At 45.1% G+C, this 19,640-nt stretch overlaps 1 protein-coding gene across 5 annotated transcripts in view; it reads left to right on the top strand.

The window, feature by feature from the left end:
- KPNA1 (karyopherin subunit alpha 1) overlaps positions 1–19,640 on the top strand; it is a 144,841-nt gene that overhangs the window by 120,225 nt on the left and 4,976 nt on the right. For 3 of the 5 annotated variants that reach the window (XM_054042296.1, XM_054042263.1, XM_054042269.1), the window contains 2 exons: positions 5,612–5,739; positions 6,375–6,553. In XM_054042296.1, coding sequence (XP_053898271.1) covers positions 5,612–5,739; positions 6,375–6,553 — 307 coding nt within the window. Of the gene's footprint in view, positions 1–5,611; positions 5,740–6,052; positions 6,237–6,374; positions 6,554–10,828; positions 11,017–19,640 lie in introns of those variants that run through there. The other 2 variants (XM_054042279.1, XM_054042289.1) reach the window with 2 other exon arrangements.

Here is a 19,640-nt window from a genome sequence, read left to right on the forward strand (position 1 = left end):
ATCAATGGCTCCATGTCTAGTTGGCAGCCGGTTTTAAGCGGAGTGCCCCAAGGGTCGGTCCTGGGGCCGGTTTTGTTTAATATCTTTTTTAATGATCTGGAGCATGGTGTGGACTGCACTCTCAGCAAGTTTGCAGCTGACACTAAACTAGGAGGCGTGGTAGATGCACTAGAGGGTAGGGATCGGATACAGAGGGACCGAGACAAATTAGAGGATTGGGCCAAAAAAAACCTGATGAGGTTCAACAAGAACAAGTGCAGAGTTCTGCACTTAGGACGGAAGAATCCCATGCACTGCTACAGACTAGGGACCGAATGGCTAGGTAGCAGTTCTGCAGAAAAAGACCTAGGGGTCACAGTGGACGAGAAGCTGGATATGAGCCAACAGTGTGCTCTTGTTGCCAAGAAGGCTAACGGCATTTTGGGCTGTATAAGTAGGGGCATTGCCAGCAGATCGAGGAACGTGATCGTTCCCCTTTATTCGACATTGGTGAGGCCTCATCTAGAATACTGTGTCCAGTTTTGGGCCCACACTACAAGAAGGATGTGGAAGAATTGGAAAGAGTACAGTGGAGGGCAACAAAAATCATTAAGGGTCTGGAGCAAATGACTTATGAGGAGAGCCTTCAGCTACCTGAAGGGAGGTTCCAAAGAGGATGGAGCTCAGCTGTTCTCAGTGGTGGCAGATGACAGAACAAGGAACAATGGTCTCAAGTTGCAGTGGGGGAGGTCCAGGTTGGATATTAGGAAACACTATTTCACTAGGAGGGTGGTGAAGCACTGGAATGCGTTACCTAGGGAGGTGGTGGAGTCTCCTTCCTTGGAGGTTTTTAAGGCCCAGCTTGACAAAGCCCTGGCTGGGATGATTTAGTTGGGAATTGGTCCTGCTTTGAGCAGGGGGCTGGACTAGATGACCTCTTGAGGTCCCTTCCAACCCTGATATTCTATGATTCTATGAACCTTCGGAACTGGCATCCCATCTCACTCCTCAGCATGGACTATAAGGTTGTAGCGAAGGCCATCTCGCTGCAGCTGGGGTCCGTGCTGGCAGACGTGGTCCACCCCGACCAGACCTACACCGTCCCGGGCCGTATCATCTTTGACAATCTGTATTTGGTCTGGGATCTCTTGGAGTTCGGGTGTGGGGGTGGTCTGTCGTTCACCCTTCTGTCTCTGGATCAGGAGAAGGCGATCGACAGGGTGGACCACAGGTATCTCCTGGGCATGCTGTGGGTGTTCGGTTTCGGGCCCCAGTTTGTAGGTTTTCTCCAGGTGCTGTACGCCTCCGCGGAGTGTCTGGTCAGGCTCAACTGGACCCTGACCAAGCCAGTCAGTTTTGGGCGCAAGGTGAATCAGGGGTGTCCGCTGTCAGGCCAGCTGTATGCTCTGGTGATTGAGCCCTTCCTCTGTCTCCTCCATTGGAGGTTGATGGGGTTGGTGCTCCGTAAGCCAGAGTTGCGGCTGGTCCTGTCGGCATATGCCGACAACGTGCTCGTGGTCCAAGTCCCGGGCGACCTGGGTCTGCTGGAGTGTGCCAGGCCATCTATTCGGCAGTCTCCTCCGCCCGAGTCAACTGGGTCAAGACCTCTGGCCTGGTGGTTGGGGATGGGTGGCCGGTGAGCTCCCTCCCACCTGCACTTCAAACCATACGATGGAGCGCGGGTCCGCTGCTCTGTTTTGGCATTTACCTTTCTGCCGCGTATCCTTCTGGAGAACTGGCTGGGGTTGGAGGGCAGGGAATCTGAGTGGCTGCCGAGGTGGATGGGACAACTCTGGTGCCTCTTCCTGCGGGGGAGGGCACTGTTGCTCAACCAGCTAGTCCTGTCCATGCTCTGGCACCGGCTCAACATCCTGGTCCCAGCCCCGGGTTTCTGGCTGATATTCAGAAGCTGGTTCTGGAGTTCTTTTGGCCAGGACTGCACTGGGTCTCTGCGGGGGTTCTCCATCTCCCCCTGGAGGGGGGAGGACAGGGCTGACATGCTTGCAAACTCAGGTCCATGTCTTCCGCCTCTTGCCCCTGCAGAGACTCCTTTATGGTGCAGGTAGTCTGGCTTGGAGCATGTTGGTGCACACCTTCCTCCACCGTCTCCGAGGGCTCCGATATGACCGGCAGCTCCTTTATCTCCATGGGAAAGGTCTCTGGGCTGCCAGTCTACTACCAGGACCTCCTCCAGACCTGGAAGCTGGTTTCGGTGATCAGGTCCGTGGCAGCTACCAAGGAGGCAGATCTCCTCGCAGAGCCCCTGCTACACAATCCCCAACTTCGTGTGCAGGTGGCAGAGTCCCCCTCGGTACCCCAGAGGTTGGTCCTGGTAGAAGTCACCAAAGTTGGAGACCTCTTGGACTACGACCCGGGAGACTGGGTGGATCCCCTGATGTTCACTCAGCGCATGGGGCTCTCCTCCTGAAATACGCCCTGTGGAGTACAAAGGGTGGTGAGAGCAGCCTTATTGCCTGCTGCTTGGGTTTACCTCGACCGTGTCCTGCGGGAGGGTTCTCCCTGCCCACCCTACACTCCACGTCCTCTGGATCTTTTCATCGGGCCCCTACCCCGTGACCTCCCCCCTCCGACCGTCCTACCCGTTCACTGCAAGCCAGCTGCACGATTTGCAGCCAGTTTACTTCCGTACCATGCCGAGGAAACATCTGTGCCCATGCTTGTGATTCACATTCTTCATTTCCTCACTTTCATGTCCTGCCCCGATACGAAGTGGCAGGACCTATTGCCACTTGTTGAGGGTGAGGAACCCCGGTGGGCCAGCCTATATTCTACCCTAGTCCCAAGGCCCTCGGGGATATTAGTTGGTGGCTCCTCCACTGAGCCGTGAGCACGGGCGTGTACTTGGCGTGGTTCACCCCCATCCCTGATGCCTGCTCCTTTTGCAGAGTTCCTCTGGATGTCATCTGCCGGCTCCCTTGACACCTTCGAGGAGCAGTGAGCGCTGTCTGGGGTTCTCTGCTCAGTGTCCCCTTCAGGTACCCTTTATTTGACCCTTCACACCTGCCCCTGTTACATTTTTGTGTCCCCCCCCCCCCCCGGGGTAATTATTTGAGTTCCTGGAACTTAAGGATCCTCCCCTAAGTCTTGGGAAGGGCCCTTTAAGGAACCCAATAGGACCACTCTCCCACTGCTCCCTGGCACTGCTGAATCACACTGTTCACTTAGCAGTGATATCAGGGAACTGTCATATAAAATGTTTCCATTTAAATACAGAATATTTACAAATGACTTAAAAGCTTGTTCTATTTTAAATATTTGGGAGAATAAAGAAGTTTTCACCTTTAAATGGAATCATGAGTTAAGTAATAACTTCTATTAAACATTTCCCAACTATAATTTTTCCCCTTAAAGTCTTCATTCTTTTAATGATTAAATGTTTATTAAAATTAACTTTTTATAAGAATTTCTAGGAAAATTTGTTAGTGAGATGTGTTTTTAAACAAAACTAAGGTTTTTCTCTTTGCAGAGAGGAGGGAAGGGGATGAAGAGTTTAGAAAGCAATAGAGGCCCTAAGCTTATGTTTTATGGCTTTGGTAATACATTCGGCACACCACTTCTTTTCAGAGTACCTTAATTAAAAAAAAAAAAAAAAATCTTTGGCTTATTTTCATATGCAGATCTCGTTCTAAAACATAAATATTTTAGGATGTTTTCTTGAAATAGAGATGGTGTGCCTGGCAAACTGAAAGTCTTTAAACAAGGAAAATGTGTCCTGGTTTTTTTTAAGACCTTTTTTTTTTTTTTAAAGTAGATTGCTCCTATATGTATTACACCTCTACCTCGATATAACGCTGTCCTCGGGAGCCAAAAAATCTTACCGCGTTATAGATGAAACCACGTTATATTGAACTTGCTTTGATCCACCGGAGTGTGCAGCCCTCCCCCCCCCCCCCCCCCGGAGCACTGCTTTACCACGTTATATCCGAATTAGTGTTATATCGGGTCGCGTTATATCGAGGTAGTGGTGTATTTGTAGTAATTACCTTTATAGTTTGCAGTTAAAGACTCCTATCAAATATTCTGTGCAAGGTACAAATTACAGTTATTTATATGTATGTTTTTTTAATATAATATATATGTTAGAAGCAAAACTGAGGTTGTAAAGTTGCATTCCCCGTGTCTGTGTAAATGGATTTGGAGGTCACAAATATAGATTTTTTTTTTTTTTCTAGAGAGTTTTCATCTTTGATATTTTCAAAGCCTTAGGTATATGCCTGCTACTCAAGATATGTCTGGGTATGTCTACACTTCAAACTTGTAATTCTCAGCTCAAGGAGACATACTTGCACTAGCTCTGATTGGTCTAGCGCACTAAAAATAAAGTGTAGCCATGGAGATGCCCTGAGTACAATCCCGTGGTCTCCAACAGGATTGAAGTGTAGACCTACCCTCAATGACAGAAAACGAAAGAAATTCTTAGGAATCCTTTATTAGTTTATACCCTTTTACATCACAGAAGCAACCAAATAAAAACATGGGCATATGAGCTGGCATCGTTTAAGCATAATTTCAATGAACATAATTGAAAGTATCATAAAATTCAGTAAAGGCAAGTTTATAATGTTACTGTTTTTGCATCAATATTGATGCAAAACGTTTTCAAGAATGTTGCTATTCACTTCACGAAAAGAGCAATGGTATCATGGGCAGAGAGATCTTACAGTGAGATCTGCAGGACCACTGTATGGTCTTCCATTCCCATTCTCTCCTTTACAGATGCAGGGATTGGTAGAAGGGTGTTATGGAATGTGGTGCCCTAGTAATCCTTAAGTTTTTCTATTTCTGCATGGTTAAATTTAATCCTTCCTCCATCCCAATGGATGATTTTACTGCTTTCTGCTGTCCACTATGAAGGCTGTCTGATGTGGTGAGGATGGAGAATGAAAAATATCAGTCTTTCTTTGTGAATTTTCTTTCTAGAAACTTTTGTCAGGCTCCCTTGTGTGACTGCATTATGTCCAGAGTTTTTCTGATTATTGCTCATGTGTTAAGTAATTTTGAAAGGGAAGTGTGTGTTCCTAGAGAAAATATTTAAATTTCTTGTCAAGATCATACTGCAAATGGTTTCACTTGAATAGGACTTTATAACATGTATGTGGTTAGTATTTCCCTTTGTTGAAAGCTATCATTCTAGAGAGTTCTTCCTGAGGGACACTCCTACGCCCATGCTCAGAGCCAAAGATCTGGTCTGCCTCCAGCTGTTATAGAGATTGGGAACATCCCCACTGGGAAGACTCTGACAGAAAAGTCAGAGCTAAGGCTGAGTTTTTCCATCCCTCAGCACTGGATTTGGATGTGCTTGTTTAAAAAAAAAAAAAAAAAAAAAGAACAAAGTTGAGTAGAATTCCAGGTTTAGTTCATAGGGTTAGGTGGAAATAGTCTCTGAATATGTGTATGGAATGAAGCAAGGGCTCCTGCCTCAATGATTGGTCATGCTCTGTTGGATTCCTAGAAAATTCCATGCAAAAAATGAGGTGCCCTAGTAACCCTTAAGTTCTTTTTCTATGTCTACGTGGTTAAATTTAATCCTTCCTCCGTCCCAGTGGATGATTTTTGTTGTATTTCTATTTGTAGTTGACACACTTAACTTGTGTGTCATTTCCTTTTGCAGACCGTCATAGATGCCCACATTTTCCCAGCCCTCATAAATATTTTGCAAACAGCTGAATTTCGGACCAGGAAAGAAGCTGCTTGGGCAATAACAAATGCAACATCTGGAGGCTCTGCTGAACAGATCAAGTAAGTAGCAGTGAAAATAGCTCTGAATGTTTAAATGGATTTAATGTTTATGTGAAAGGTACCATACTAAGAACCCTGGATCTGGAAAGCCTCTTTCTTGAGAACAGACAGTTGAAGTGCCCAATTTCCCTATGCTGTCTCTTTCCAATGTATCTCACTCCTCTGGAGTGGTCAGAGACCACTTCTAGAGGTGAATTCAGTTATGAAATTGTCCATTCAATCCTTGGCCTTGGCTGAGAGTGCCCACAAGAGAACCAATTGTGAAGCTGGTGCTTGTAACAGAAATATCTCTCCTTTCACCTTCACCTTCCAGCTCATTTCACAGAGGCCATCACAATCCGAATGTAACAACTTCCAATAAACCTGCACCAGACTCATAACTGGAGAAGAATGGTTCAAAGGCCCATTTCCAACCCCTGAGCCAGCCTGCTCAAATGCAATCTCGATTTCTACGTTTTTAAAGCTGAGTTGGTGGAGACCCACATAGATGATACTTTACCCAAGTGAGTTAGTATCTTACCTAGTTATTTTGGTTCTCAGTCCTCTACACTAAACACTGGACAGTATGGCCTCATAAATTACACAGGTTACCTTAATCCAAATGATTGACCATGTTTATGTATGGTGTTTTTCAGATACTTAGTAGAACTGGGATGTATCAAACCGCTCTGTGACCTCCTTACAGTAATGGACTCAAAGATTGTGCAGGTGGCACTGAATGGGCTGGAGAACATCCTGAGGCTTGGAGAGCAGGAAGCCAAGCGTAGTGGCACTGGCATTAATCCCTACTGTGCTCTTATTGAAGAAGCATATGGTAAGAGCATAATCTCTGTAGAGGATAGGTGTTATGGCAGTAATCAGGAGCCCTTTGGGTAGAAGGGAGAACAGCAAAATAGAGACAATGGATTTCAGGAAGGCAGATTTTGGGAAGCTCAGAGAGCTGATAGGTAAGGTCCCATGGGAATCAAGACTGAGGGGAAAAACAACTGAGGAGAGTTGGCAGTTTTTCAAAGGGACACTATTAAGGGCCCAAAAGCAAGCTATTCCGCTGGTTAGGAAAGATAAAAAATGTGGCAAAAGACCACCTTGGCTTAACCACGAGTTCTTGCACGATCTAAAAAATAAAAAGGAGTCATATAAAAAATGGAAACTAGGACAGATTACAAAGGATGAATATAGGCAAACAACACAGGAATGCAGGGGCAAGATTAGAAAGGCAAAGGCACAAAATGAGCTCAAACTAGCTACGGGAATAAAAGGAAACAAGAAGACTTTTTATCAGTACATTAGAAGCAAGAGGAAGACCAAAAACAGGGTAGGCCCACTGCTTAGTGAAGAGGGAGAAACAGTAACAGGAAACTTGGAAATGGCAGAAATGCTTAATGACTTCTTTGTTTCGGTCTTCACCGAGAAGTCTGAAGGAATGCCTAACATAGTGAATACTAATGGGAAGGGGGTAGGTTTAGCGGATAAAATAAAAAAAGAACAAGTTAAAAATCACTTAGAAAAGTTAGATGCCTGCAAGTCACCGGGGCTCGATGAAATGCATCCTAGAATACTCAAGGAGCTAATAGAGGAGGTATCTGAGCCTCTAGCTATTATCTTTGGGAAGTCATGGGAGACGGGAGAGATTCCAGAAGACTGGAAAAGGGCAAATATAATTCCCCAAAAGGGAAATAAAAACAACCCAGGAAACTACAGACCAGTTAGTTTAACTTCTGTGCCAGGGAAGATAATGGAGCAAGTAATTAAGGAAATCATCTGCAAACACTTGGAAGGTGGTAAGGTGATAGGGAATAGCCAGCATGGATTTGTGAAGAACAAATCATGTCAAACCAATCTGATAGCTTTCTTTGATAGGATAACGAGCCTTGTGGATAAGGGTGAAGCGGTGGATGTGGTATACCTAGACTTTAGTAAGGCATTTGATACGGTCTCGCATGATATTCTTATCGATAAACTAGGCAAATACAATTTAGATGGGGCTATTATAAGGTGGGTGCATAACTGGCTGGATAACCGTACTCAGAGAGTTGTTATTAATGGTTCCCAATCCTGCTGGAAAGGCGTAACGAGTGGGGTACCGCAGGGGTCTGTTTTGGGACCGGCTCTGTTCAATATCTTCATCAACGACTTAGATATTGGCATAGAAAGTACGCTTATTAAGTTTGCGGATGATACCAAACTGGGAGGGATTGCAACTACTTTGGAGGACAGGGTCATAATTCAAAATGATCTGGACAAATTGGAGAAATGGTCTGAGTTAAACAGGATGAAGTTTAACAAAGACAAATGCAAAGTGCTCCACTTAGGAAGGAAAAATCAATTTCACACATACAGAATGGGAAAAGACTGTCTAGGAAGGAGTACGGCAGAAAGGGATCTAGGGGTTATAGTGGACCACAAGCTAAATATGAGTCAACAGTGTGATGCTGTTGCAAAAAAAAGCAAACATGATTCTGGGATGTATTAACAGGTGTGTTGTGAGCAAGACACAAGAAGTCATTCTTCCGCTCTACTCTGCTCTGGTTAGGCCTCAGCTGGAGTATTGTGTCCAGTTCTGGGCGCCGCATTTTAAAAAAGATGTGGAGAAATTGGAAAGGGTCCAAAGAAGAGCAACAAGAATGATTAAAGGTCTTGAGAACATGACCTATGAAGGAAGGCTGAAAGAATTGGGTTTGTTTAGTTTGGAAAAGAGAAGACTGAGAGGGGACATGATAGCAGTTTTCAGGTATCTAAAAGGGTGTCCTAAGGAGGAGGGAGAAAACTTGTTCACCTTAGCCTCTAAGGATAGAACCAGAAACAATGGGTTTAAACTGCAGCAAGGGAGGTCTAGGTTGGACATTAGGAAAAAGTTCCTAACTGTCAGGGTGGTTAAACACTGGAACAAATTGCCTAGGGAGGTTGTGGAATCTCCGTCTCTGGAGATATTTAAGAGTAGGTTAGATAAATGTCTATCAGGGATGGTCTAGACAGTATTTGGTCCTGCCATGCGGGCAGGGGACTGGACTCAATGACCTCTCGAGGTCCCTTCCAGTCCTATAATCTATGAATCTATGAAAAAGAACTTTTCCTAGATAAGTGTCCATCCATCAGTGTGCTCCATCTCCTGGTTTAGCTCTGCCCACATACAGTTTGGAGGAAGTTGTGACATAGCCATGGTACAATCTATAATAATGAGTAGTTTCACTCCTGCCCTCTTACCTTGGGTACCCTTTACACTGCTTTGCTGCTATAGCTTCCAGACTGGACTGATCACAAACAGCATTCAGCATGTAAGTCACTCCCAGCTATGTCTGTGTGTGAGCTGCAGCCAGCCAGCCCCACCTTGGCTCTTACCAGTCTTGGGTATAGTACAGGGTGACCCCAACTCACTCCCAATCTTAGATTTCCCCCCCAGAAATATATTTCCTGTACTGCTCAGCCCACTCCTAGACCATACAAATATGTTAAATCTGTTACTTCTTTAAGATGATATGCCAGTTTATTATGCCAAATAGTTCATCAGACACTTCAATTTAAACATACTGGATTAGATAAAACAGTAAAATAACTACAAAGAGAGAGATTTGAAGTGAATACAAGTAATGAGGCATAAGTTGGAAATGGTTACAAGAAAAATAAAGATAAAACAAAACTAGTGCCTAACTTAACAAACTGTGAAATTCAAAGCAAAGTTTTTCTCACCACATGCTCTCTCAGCAGTCTTACAGGCCAAACTTCATAGATCAGGACCCCTTCTTCTGTTTAATGGCTGCTTCCTTTTGTCCCTTCTCATGTGGTGAATTGATGGATAGGAAGAGAGAAGGGGGGGTCCCTTGGGGCATTTATTCCTCATGCTTATAGCGTCAGTCCCCCTCTTGGAAAACATTTTCAGCTGAGATTCAGAAGACTGTGTGTCTATGTGTAAGGATATTCCCTGCAAGTTTTCTCATCTGTTTGAACTCCCTTCCTGCTTGATGACTCTGTTTACTGGTTAAATGCACATTAAGCAGAACACACATTCTCTTGTTCGAGACAGACCTGTTTGCCAAACTTAGTTTGGAATATGTGTTAATAACATTGTACGGGGAAATCTTATAACTTCATATACACTGTTGCCACACATTTTATCAGGACAATATTGGCCAGCAAATTATGAGTTTTCAGATGGTACCTTACAAGACCCATCTTATACAAAGATTATTACAATAGTGTAGGGTGTGGACACGGATACATTCTGTCACAGCGGTATATGCACATTTACTTTTTACTCTGTGCCAATTATGGGTACGTCTATACAGCATACTAAGTTAGGTCTCAGACTTGGATTCGAAGCCAAGCCCCCCTTCCGTCCATGCAGAAATTAGTTTGGCTTGATCCAATAACCCCTTTTGACTCAGTCCAGTGGACACTGCTGGGGAGGTGGGGGAGGGTCAGAGCCCGAATCCCACTGTGATGTGGTTCAGAGCCCAAGCATTTTGCATTGTGGATGCAGCTCAAGTCTGAGTCACCAGACTTGTCTCTGGAGAGTCCACCAGCACTATCCCTGAATCACCTGGGGCTTTACTTCCCAACATTCAATTCCAAACTCGTTTCCCAGGAACCGGAAGCAACTTCCTGGTTTAAAAACAGCTGCTCAATGTTTAACCCTTCATTTCCATGTGGACTGCTCACCCGGAAACAACAAATACAAATACAGTGAGAACTCATGTGTATTTGCTGTGGCCAGCAGCAAGATGAAGTTCTGCATCAAGTGCAAGGCTAGCTGGCCAGAGGAATGCAGACGGATTCTAGTTAACCTCTGACGTGAGGCAAGCAAGACATTTGACTTCGGTAAGAGCATGAGAAATAACCACGTATATAAAACAATATACGAGGAACTGGCAGCATTGAAGATTGACTGGATGGCAGATCAATGCAGAAGGTGGATCAAGAGGCTGAGACAGACTACCAGAAAGTCAGGAATGCTAATGACAATTCTGGGAATTCCCCTGTCTTCGTCTCTCTTTTACAAGGAATTTGGCCATGTACCGGGAACTGCACTGAGCCCCAGTGGTGCATGACATTGCTGAGTGACAATGGCGACCTTATAACCCCCATGTTACAGGCACCACCTGAGGAGAGCAAGCTGCCAGATAATGAGCAAGAAGTCACACTGGAGCTGAGACCTGTAACCGAAGAAGCCATGGTGCTGGAGCAGCTACAGCACATTGTGTGTCCATACTCACAGGACCTTTTTGGGGACAGCCCTGTGGAGCAGTACCCTGCAGACCTGGCATCAGAACAAGTGCCGGAGCTTGGTAAGTTTCTGCTGCCATATTTGTTTTTATTAATATATGATAGGGAAGGATTTCCAGCTTATGAGCCTATTAAATTATTAATACAACCCAGGATTTCTGTGCATTTCATTCAGGATGGGACCCATGCCATTCCACTTAGGGCCCGCCACCCACCTTCTCCCCACTGCCACATTGGATTCAAAATGGAAACAGCAAAAGGAGGAAAAATTACACAACCAGTTATGAAATTTTTACTAGTTACTCGCTGATTGGTGTATGTATATGGGTTGGTGCTCCACAATTCACAGCCTCACATACCCCTCCCATGCAATACAGCGCATTTTATCAATCGTCTGTGAACAAACTATTCCCAAATGCCTGTGAATTGATTCCCAAAAAACTGGGCTGTTATGAGTCCAAACAAAACTGTGGTGTGTGTTTGGTCCATTGCGGGCTTTAACGCGTGAGTCTAAACTACAGCAGAGCATGTCAGTCTTAGGATTCCCAATGAATGGCAGTATGTCGGGTATTTGCATGGATACAAGGTGCTAACAAGGAGGCTGTACTGCATCTTCATGCAAATTCAGTGTCTTGTTGATTTTTATCACAAATTTTCACCATTTCTGGCTGGTGATCAAAGTAGACTTCTCACGGAAAAGGAACTCCAGACAGTCTGTTATGTTCCAGGACAGGCCATACTTATTAGGTCCCTCTCTATAAGTGATGAGGACCCCTCTCCATTCTGCAATGTGGTATTCAGTCACTAGATGCTGAAATAGTTCCTTAGCACGGATGGCTATCAGAGACCTCCAGACCTTGCCCTGCCTGACAGGATTGAACAATCATTGCTTGTAACTAGATCACTCATAAGTTGTCTCCCCTCCTCCCCCACCCCAAACTTCCCCTCATAGACTCCACCCTCCCTCCCAAAAAGGGGGATATAGAAGTAATTAGATTTTGTATGTGTGTCTTAACATGTCTTCTGGTTTTCATTGCTGTTCCAAAGGATTTCTGAAGTGGACAGTGTTTTATGTAAATAGAGTAGAATACAGCCCATTGATTTAAAAGTATGCATCTTTTGACCATGAATGAAAGTAGTAGTTCCTTTAATAAACTGTGAAATGTATTTTTTTTTTACCATGCTCAGAAAATAATGTTCTTTCTCCTTTCAATGCCACAGGGATAACACATGGCACCAGGAGCCTGGGTCTGCAGACCATCTATAGCAGGGGAAGAGAAAGAGCCTAAGATGAGCGGGCTGAATCAGCTGATCCAGGTCCAGGAGACCCAGCTCAACTACCAAAAAGATAAAGATGCTTTCAGGGTGGAAAGACAGAAAGAGAGAGAGAGAGAGAGAGAGAGGCTGCACAGCGCAAGGAGAGAATGGCAGACAGATTCATCGAGCATGATGGCCGGTTGAGGAAGGAAGATAGAGCGCAGCAGAAGTAGCTGTTCAAGTACTTACTGCAGCTGATAGCTACCATACTGCAGGCTCCAGTACCAACCAGTGTCTTCTGCTCCAGACCCACAGCCCTAGTCCCCTTACCACTATCGATCCCTGCAGAGCACCCATCCTTTAGAGTTAAATGATTCAGGAGGTGACTGGAGCATGTCACAGGCAAACACTGGCACATGGAACAGACAGATGCACCCTGTGCACTCATCCTCTCCTGTTCAGGTGCATCTTGCACATCCAAAATGTTCCAGAAAGGCCAACATGTACCTTTTGAGTGGATTTTTTGGGGTCAAAGTTAGGTTATACTATTGTGCTGCACACCATAATGGCAGCTGGTCTGCATTACTGATTGTTGCAACATTTAAATACCTGTGTGAAATAAAATGTTGGATTTGCACATAAAATGACCAGAACAAATTTTATTATATGCAATGATAACAGGGGCACAAACTTTAATGTATGTCATCTCATACCCAATGGCAAAGTTTCATAATAAAAATTTACAAATTGTCATTATGATAATTCATAAACTGTGCATGGCAGTCCATTGCCAATTTGATAAAATGCATAACATACCTTCATAAACTTCATAAACGTCCTTACAGAATTCATAATGCACAGTACCTACATGATTACAAAAATATCACACACCCAACTTCATCTAGCATTTCATTCCCCGTCATGAATTATGTGGGTGCACAAAGCCTCACTGATTTACATTGTGCATCTGGATCCAGCACCAGTCATGACAGGTGCACTGTCTGGCTGTATATACCAGTTCAGATATTCTGAAATGTCCTGAGTCCGCTCCTGGCAAAAAGGTTCCCCCTTCTCCTCACAAATATTATAGCATAAGAATGGCAATACTGGGTCAGGCCAATGGTCCGTCTAGCCCAGTATCCTGTCTTCCAACAGTGTAGGGCACAGCAAGCCACAATAATGCAGACTGTATTTATGACATTGGCGCCCAAATTATTTTGAAGGCAGCACCAATGGGATTTCAATCTGCCAAATGCACTTTCTATCACCATCCTACAGCAACTGAGAGTGCAATGAAACCTTTTTTTTTTTTTGGCCAGATCCTCTGAAATTTGGGCATGGTTTTATAAGCCATGGCAACAAAGGGTAAGCAAGGTTCCCTAGAATAACAATGGGGACAGTAAATTTATTTATAACAATGTTATTTGGTGGGAATAATACCCTAGTTTCTCCATTAAGGTAAAGTCCCGATCTCTGGAACACACTGGCATCAAGCACCCTGCTAGTGCATCCCATGTTAGTGTCCATGAATCTGCCCCTGTGGTCAACCTGCATAATGGTAGAGTAGTATCCTTTGTGGAATAGTGCTCCTTGCAGTGGGCAAACTATAGGCACATGAATCCCATCAGTGGCCCCATTAGTTTGAAAACCCCATTCTCTGAAAACAGCAATCATTTCAGGAATGTTTCTTATGCTCACTGCCTTTGGGTAAATCACACTCCTGATGGACTCTCAACAATCCCCACAGATGATTTCCCAACTCCAAACTGGTTAGCCATGGAACTGGAGCAGACTGGAGTAGTCAGCTTCCAGATGGCTATAGTGACCTGCTTCTGGTCTGGCATGGCTGTCCGTATGTGGGTGTCCTTGTGCTGGAGGGCAGGGACAAGCTGATCACAAACCTCCAGAAATGTCCACTTCTTCATGCAAAAGTTCTGGACCAACTACTGGTCATCCCTGGTCTGCATGACAATGTGACCCCACCAGTCTGTGCTGGTGGCTCTGCTCAAGAAGTGCCAGTCTGCAGCTAAGGCAACAGCAGACATGAGCAGCATCAGCTGGTTTGGAGCTAGCATGTCAGTATCCTCCTACGAGAGGTGCCTCCCACAGTTCAAAAACTGCCACTGAAATGTCCAACAGCATCTTTCAGATGCGCTTGTGTCCCGAAATAGGACTGAGAGCATGAGATAGAGAAGTTCTTCCACCTGGGTGGAATCCATGATGGCTCCTGGCTGCAGGAAGAGTGCAGACACAAAACAGTTTGTCTGGATGCGTTTGTGGGCTAAAACCACCCAAAACACTTCCAGCCAACTCCCACAGGATGGGCAGACAAGTTCTTCCACAACCCATTATAGAGAAAACCACAGAACATCTTAGGCTGATGAGGGCACAGGAACCTGGGGATACGATAGTATATGCTTACAGAAGCTGAAGCTCTGAGTCAGGTCATGTGCAGTATGGATGCTTCAACACAGTTATAAGGCCCGAATGCGAACGCTCAAGCATGGGCTTGGAAACACGAGCCCACAAGCCAGGGTCTCTCAGATCTGGGCTTCATGTCTTGTGTAGACATACCCTATGAGTTTTGTTGGTGGCACTCAACAGCAATATTTTTCCTTCAGAGCAGACACAGTTCAGGATCTCTGCTCCACTTATTTAATCCTACAGTTACAGGGCCTCTTTCGTTTGTTCTAACCTCCTCCTTCTCCCACCTCTGGTCTGTGGAATCCAGGCAGAAAACAACTCCCTGCCTTGCTTCTAGCATAGCTTATGATCTGCTGCTCTTATTGGGGGTTCCTGGCTGGTACTGATACTACAGCACCAGGATCAAGTGGTAACAGCTCCGTAGATTCAGTGTGGCTTAGTCTCTGCCTCTGCCACCCTTCAGCTGTCTTCCTTATTGGGGGATCCTGGTACCTTCTAGCTCAGGTCCAGACATCTCTTGTCTGCAACTGATTCCTCACCCCCTGGGCAATGGTGAGAGAGATTCTGGAGTGTGACTGTCTCCTACAGTTGTGGGATGGCAGGGATGGGGAGGGCTTGTAAATGACCTGGCCTTTAATACCAGCTCTCTGCTTCTGGGTCCTTCCATACACCCTCCTTTTCCACAAAAACAATGAGTCCAGTCCATACACCCTCCTTTTTCATGTGCCTTCGTTCAGGCAGTGCCAGATATTCTAGTTTTCTTCCTATTCCCTCAGCTTCAGAGGGACAGGGGGGTTAAAAAAAAGGGAAGGAGGAGGATCCGGGGAACTACAGGAACTTCCAGTCCTTGGAAAAATCATGGAGCAGGTCTTCAAGGAATCAATTTTGAAGCACTTAGAGGAGAGGAAAGTGATCAGGAACAGTCAGCATGGATTCCCCAAGAGCAAGTCATGCCTAACTAACCTAATTGCCTTCTATGTTAAGATAACTGGCTCTGTGGATGAGGGGAAAGCAGTGGACGTGTTATTCCTCAACTTTAGCAAAGCTTTTGATACAGTTTCCCACAGTATTCTTGCCAGCAAGTTAAAGAAGTATAGGCTGGCTTAATGAACCATATGGTGGATAGAAAGCTGGCCAGATCATTGGGTTCAATGGGTAGTGATCAATGGTTCCATGTCTAGTTGGCAGCCGGTATCAAGTGGCGTGCCACAAGGGTCAGTCTTGGGGCCAGTTTTATTCAATATCTTCATTAATGATCTGGAGGATGGCATGGATTGCACCCTCAGCAAGTTTGCAGATGACACTAAACTGGGAGGAGTGGTATATATCCTGGAGGGTAGGGATAGGATACAGAGGGACCTAGACAAAGGATGGGACTAAAAGAAATCTGATGAGGTTCAACAAGGACAAGTCCTGCACTTAGGACAGAAGAATCCCATTCACTGTTACAGATTAGGGACCAAATGGTTAGGCAACAGTTCTGCAGAAAAGGACGTAGGGGTTACAGTGGACGAGAAGCTGGATATGAGTCGACAGTGTGCCCTTGTTGCCAAGAAGGCTAATGGCATTTTGGGCTGTATAAGTTGGGGCATTGCCAGCAGATCGAGGGACGGGATCATTCCCCTCTATTCGGCATTGGTGAGGCCTCATTTGGAGTACTGTGTCCAGTTTTGGGTGCCACACTACAAGAAGGATGTGAAAAAAATTGGAAAGAGTCCAGTGGAGAGCAACACAAATGATTAGGGGGCTGGAGCACATGACTTATGAGGAGAAGTTGAGGGAACTGGGATTATTTAGTCTGCAGAAGAGAAGAATGAGGGGGGATTGGATAGCTGCTTTCAACTACCTGAAAGGAGGTTCCAAAGAGGATGGATCTAGACTGTTCTCATGGGTAGCACATGACAGAACAAGGAGTCATGGTCTCAAGTTGCAGTGGGGGAGGTTTAGGTTGGATATTAGGAAAAAAATTTTTGCTAGGAGGGTGGTGAAGCACTGGAATGGGTTACCTAGGGAGGTGGGTCTAAGATTCTAAGGAATCTCCTTCCTTAGAGGTTTTTAAGGTCAGGCTTGACAAAGCCCTGGCTGGAATGATTTAGTTTGGGAGCAAGGGGTTGGACTAGATGACCTCCTGAGGTCCCTTCCAACCCTGATATGATTCTACTACTGTGTGCCCGCTTACCTCCCTATCAGATTTAAGGTTTTTATGTACTTAAATGAGGTCCTTCATTCCATGTCTTTAGTGAAGGCAGGGGCTGGACTTGATGACCTTTTGGGGGAGGGATAGTTCAGTGGTTTGAGCATTGGCCTGCTAAACCCAGGGTTGTGAGTTCAATCCTTGAGGGGACCATTTAGGGAACTGGGGTAAAAATCTGTCTGGGGATTGGTCCTGCTTTGAGCAGGGGGTTGGACTAGATGACCTCCTGAGGTCCCTTCCAACCCTGATAGTCTATGATCAATTGCATGAGGTCAAGGTCCCTCTTCCATCCAGCCGTCTGCTCTGACTTGGTGCATTCTACAGTGTCTGCCTTGAATCTCCTTCCCCTTTAGATTCCTCTGTACTCCCTAACAGGATGTCTAAAACATCCTCAAAAACATGGAAATGCCAACACTCCAAAGGGGCAAAGGTGTTGTCCTTAGGGGATGGAGAACTCACCCCACTCCGAGTCTGATACTAGTGAGGAGTAGGCTTTGATCCTAATGATCTGAGGGCGCTGATGGACAGGGTGCAAAGCACCCTAGATAGCTTGGAGGAATCATGAAGCACTGTTGTGCTTCCTGGAAAAGGGACCTCTTTCTGTCTGTAACACAGTCACTTCCAGTATGTGATATTTTTCTTTTAGCCTATTCTCTTTTCTGAGGATCTTGGAAAATAATATGGGCACGCTCACAATAGCTGTCAGTGGGGGGAAAAGGATCCATATTTTCCAGTATTTAGCCAATATTTAGTATTCCTGGAAGCCTTCCTGGTGACATAAATGGGCAGTTTTGGTGCCTCAAATTTGGTGTTGGGAGAAAAGTTCCCTGACCTTTTACTCTACTGGGCAATCCATTTCCTTACCAGCCAGGGCTTAGTACTACTTCCATCTGACAAGTTTGGTGTTGCCTCCATTGAGTTTCTAGATTGTCAGAATTGGGTTTAGAGAATTTGGACTATTCTAATTGAACCAGATTGATCACAAATGGTTCAGTATATCCACATTAATTGTGTTAATCCAATGTTAAGAGCATCTGCAGGTTTGTTTTGTCTCCACATTAGTACTGTTCTAATTGGTTTCCAGTGCAGTGCCTGTCTTTTAGTTCCTGGCAAGTCTCAAAGAATCTGAGTGTCATCTGTGTATTGCTGGCATTTTAGTTCATGCTGTTTCCCTGCCTCTTAGCATTAAATGCTGAATCCCACAGGTGAGCGATTTGAAGTTGAAGGAGTTAATAGCATGTAGATGAAGTTGGAGTTCAATCTTTGCTGAGCTTCTCAGCTTTCTTAGTAGTGCTTAGGTACTATGGTGATGGACTCTATAAAATGCTAAGATAAATGAAACTGGGATATTAAATACTGAGTGATAGCTGGAGAGCTCAGTTATGTTGAGCAATAATTTCTTAAACAATAGCTGGATTGTGGCCTACTTAGGGAAAGGCTGTACTCAGAGAGGGGGAGGGTATCATCTTATAGAATTGTAGAAATATAGGGCTGAAAGAGAACTTGATAAATCAAGTCCAGCCCCCTGCACTGAGACAGGACCAAGTAAACCTAGGCCATCCCTGACAGATTATTATCTAACGTGTACTTTAAAACCTCCAGTGATGGGGATTCCACAGCCTCCCTTGGAAGCCTGTTCCAGAGCTTAACTACCCTTCTAGTTAGAAAGTTTTTCCTAATATCTAACCTAAATCTCCCTTGCTGCAGATTAATCCCATTGCTGCTTCTCCTACCTTCAGTGGACATAGAAAATAGCTGATTCCCATCCTCTTTTTAACAGCCCTCAACATATTTGAAGACTGTTATTAGGTCCCCACTCAGACTTCTTTTATCAACTAAACATGCCCAGGTTTTTTAACCTTTCCCCATAGGCCAAGTTTTCTAAACCTTTTATCATTCTGTTGCTCTCCAGTTAGTCCACATTTCTCTTAAAGTGTGGTGCCCAGAATTGGACACAGGTGGAGTCTCCTGTCCTAGTCAACGTATGAGAGTCAGTTTGTTTCAGGGTGTCTTTTGTATGAATGTAAACCAATGAGGGCTCCGCAGATATATCCACACATCAGACAGATGTGGCCACACAGGTTTGCCACAGTCTGCTTTCTTTGCTCACTCTTCTCTTTGCCTTTTTCTGTTCTGCTATTCTCGATGGCTCTGCCACAATCCTGATCTGGCAGCAGCTTCTCATCTGTTTGGATTAACTTGGGCAACTTTTAGATGAACTTTGAGTGTGTCCTTATATTGTTTTTACATTGGCCTTCCAGTATACGTGCTCTCTTTTTCAACTGTCCATAAAATATGGCTTGGGGGGAATCACATATCACATCCACAAGGTGACCAGCCCAGCGAAGCTGTGCCTGTATGATTAGGGATTCAACACTAATTATGCAGTACTGGTCCAGGACTTTGATGCTTGGTATCCTGTTCTGCCCGCTTGATGTTACAGATAAGATGCAGACAGCGCTTCTGAAAATGGTGTAGTGGCTTCCAGACTACCAGGCCTGATTTTGTCATGACTCTGTGTGAAATGCACATTTTTAATACTGCCCTGGGGAACTGTCCCTCTGCTTCGCTACTTTCCCTGCTTGCCCAGTTCCTGGGGAAGAGCAGCTAATTAGACCTACTGCAGAAAACAGCCAGAGTTTTCCTCTGGAACCAATACCATTCTCACAGGAGAGGAGGAGGAAGCAGAAAGAGCCCAGCAGCTCTGCTCCCTTCTTCCCCCCTCTCCTGTGAATGATGGGACAGCTCCTCTATTCCTCTCCTGGTCTGGGAAGTGGGAGAAGGGGACCACCACTGCAGTCCTCCC

Source organism: Malaclemys terrapin, chromosome 1 (assembly GCF_027887155.1).
Source record: "Malaclemys terrapin pileata isolate rMalTer1 chromosome 1, rMalTer1.hap1, whole genome shotgun sequence".
Classification (NCBI taxonomy): Eukaryota; Metazoa; Chordata; order Testudines; family Emydidae; genus Malaclemys; species Malaclemys terrapin.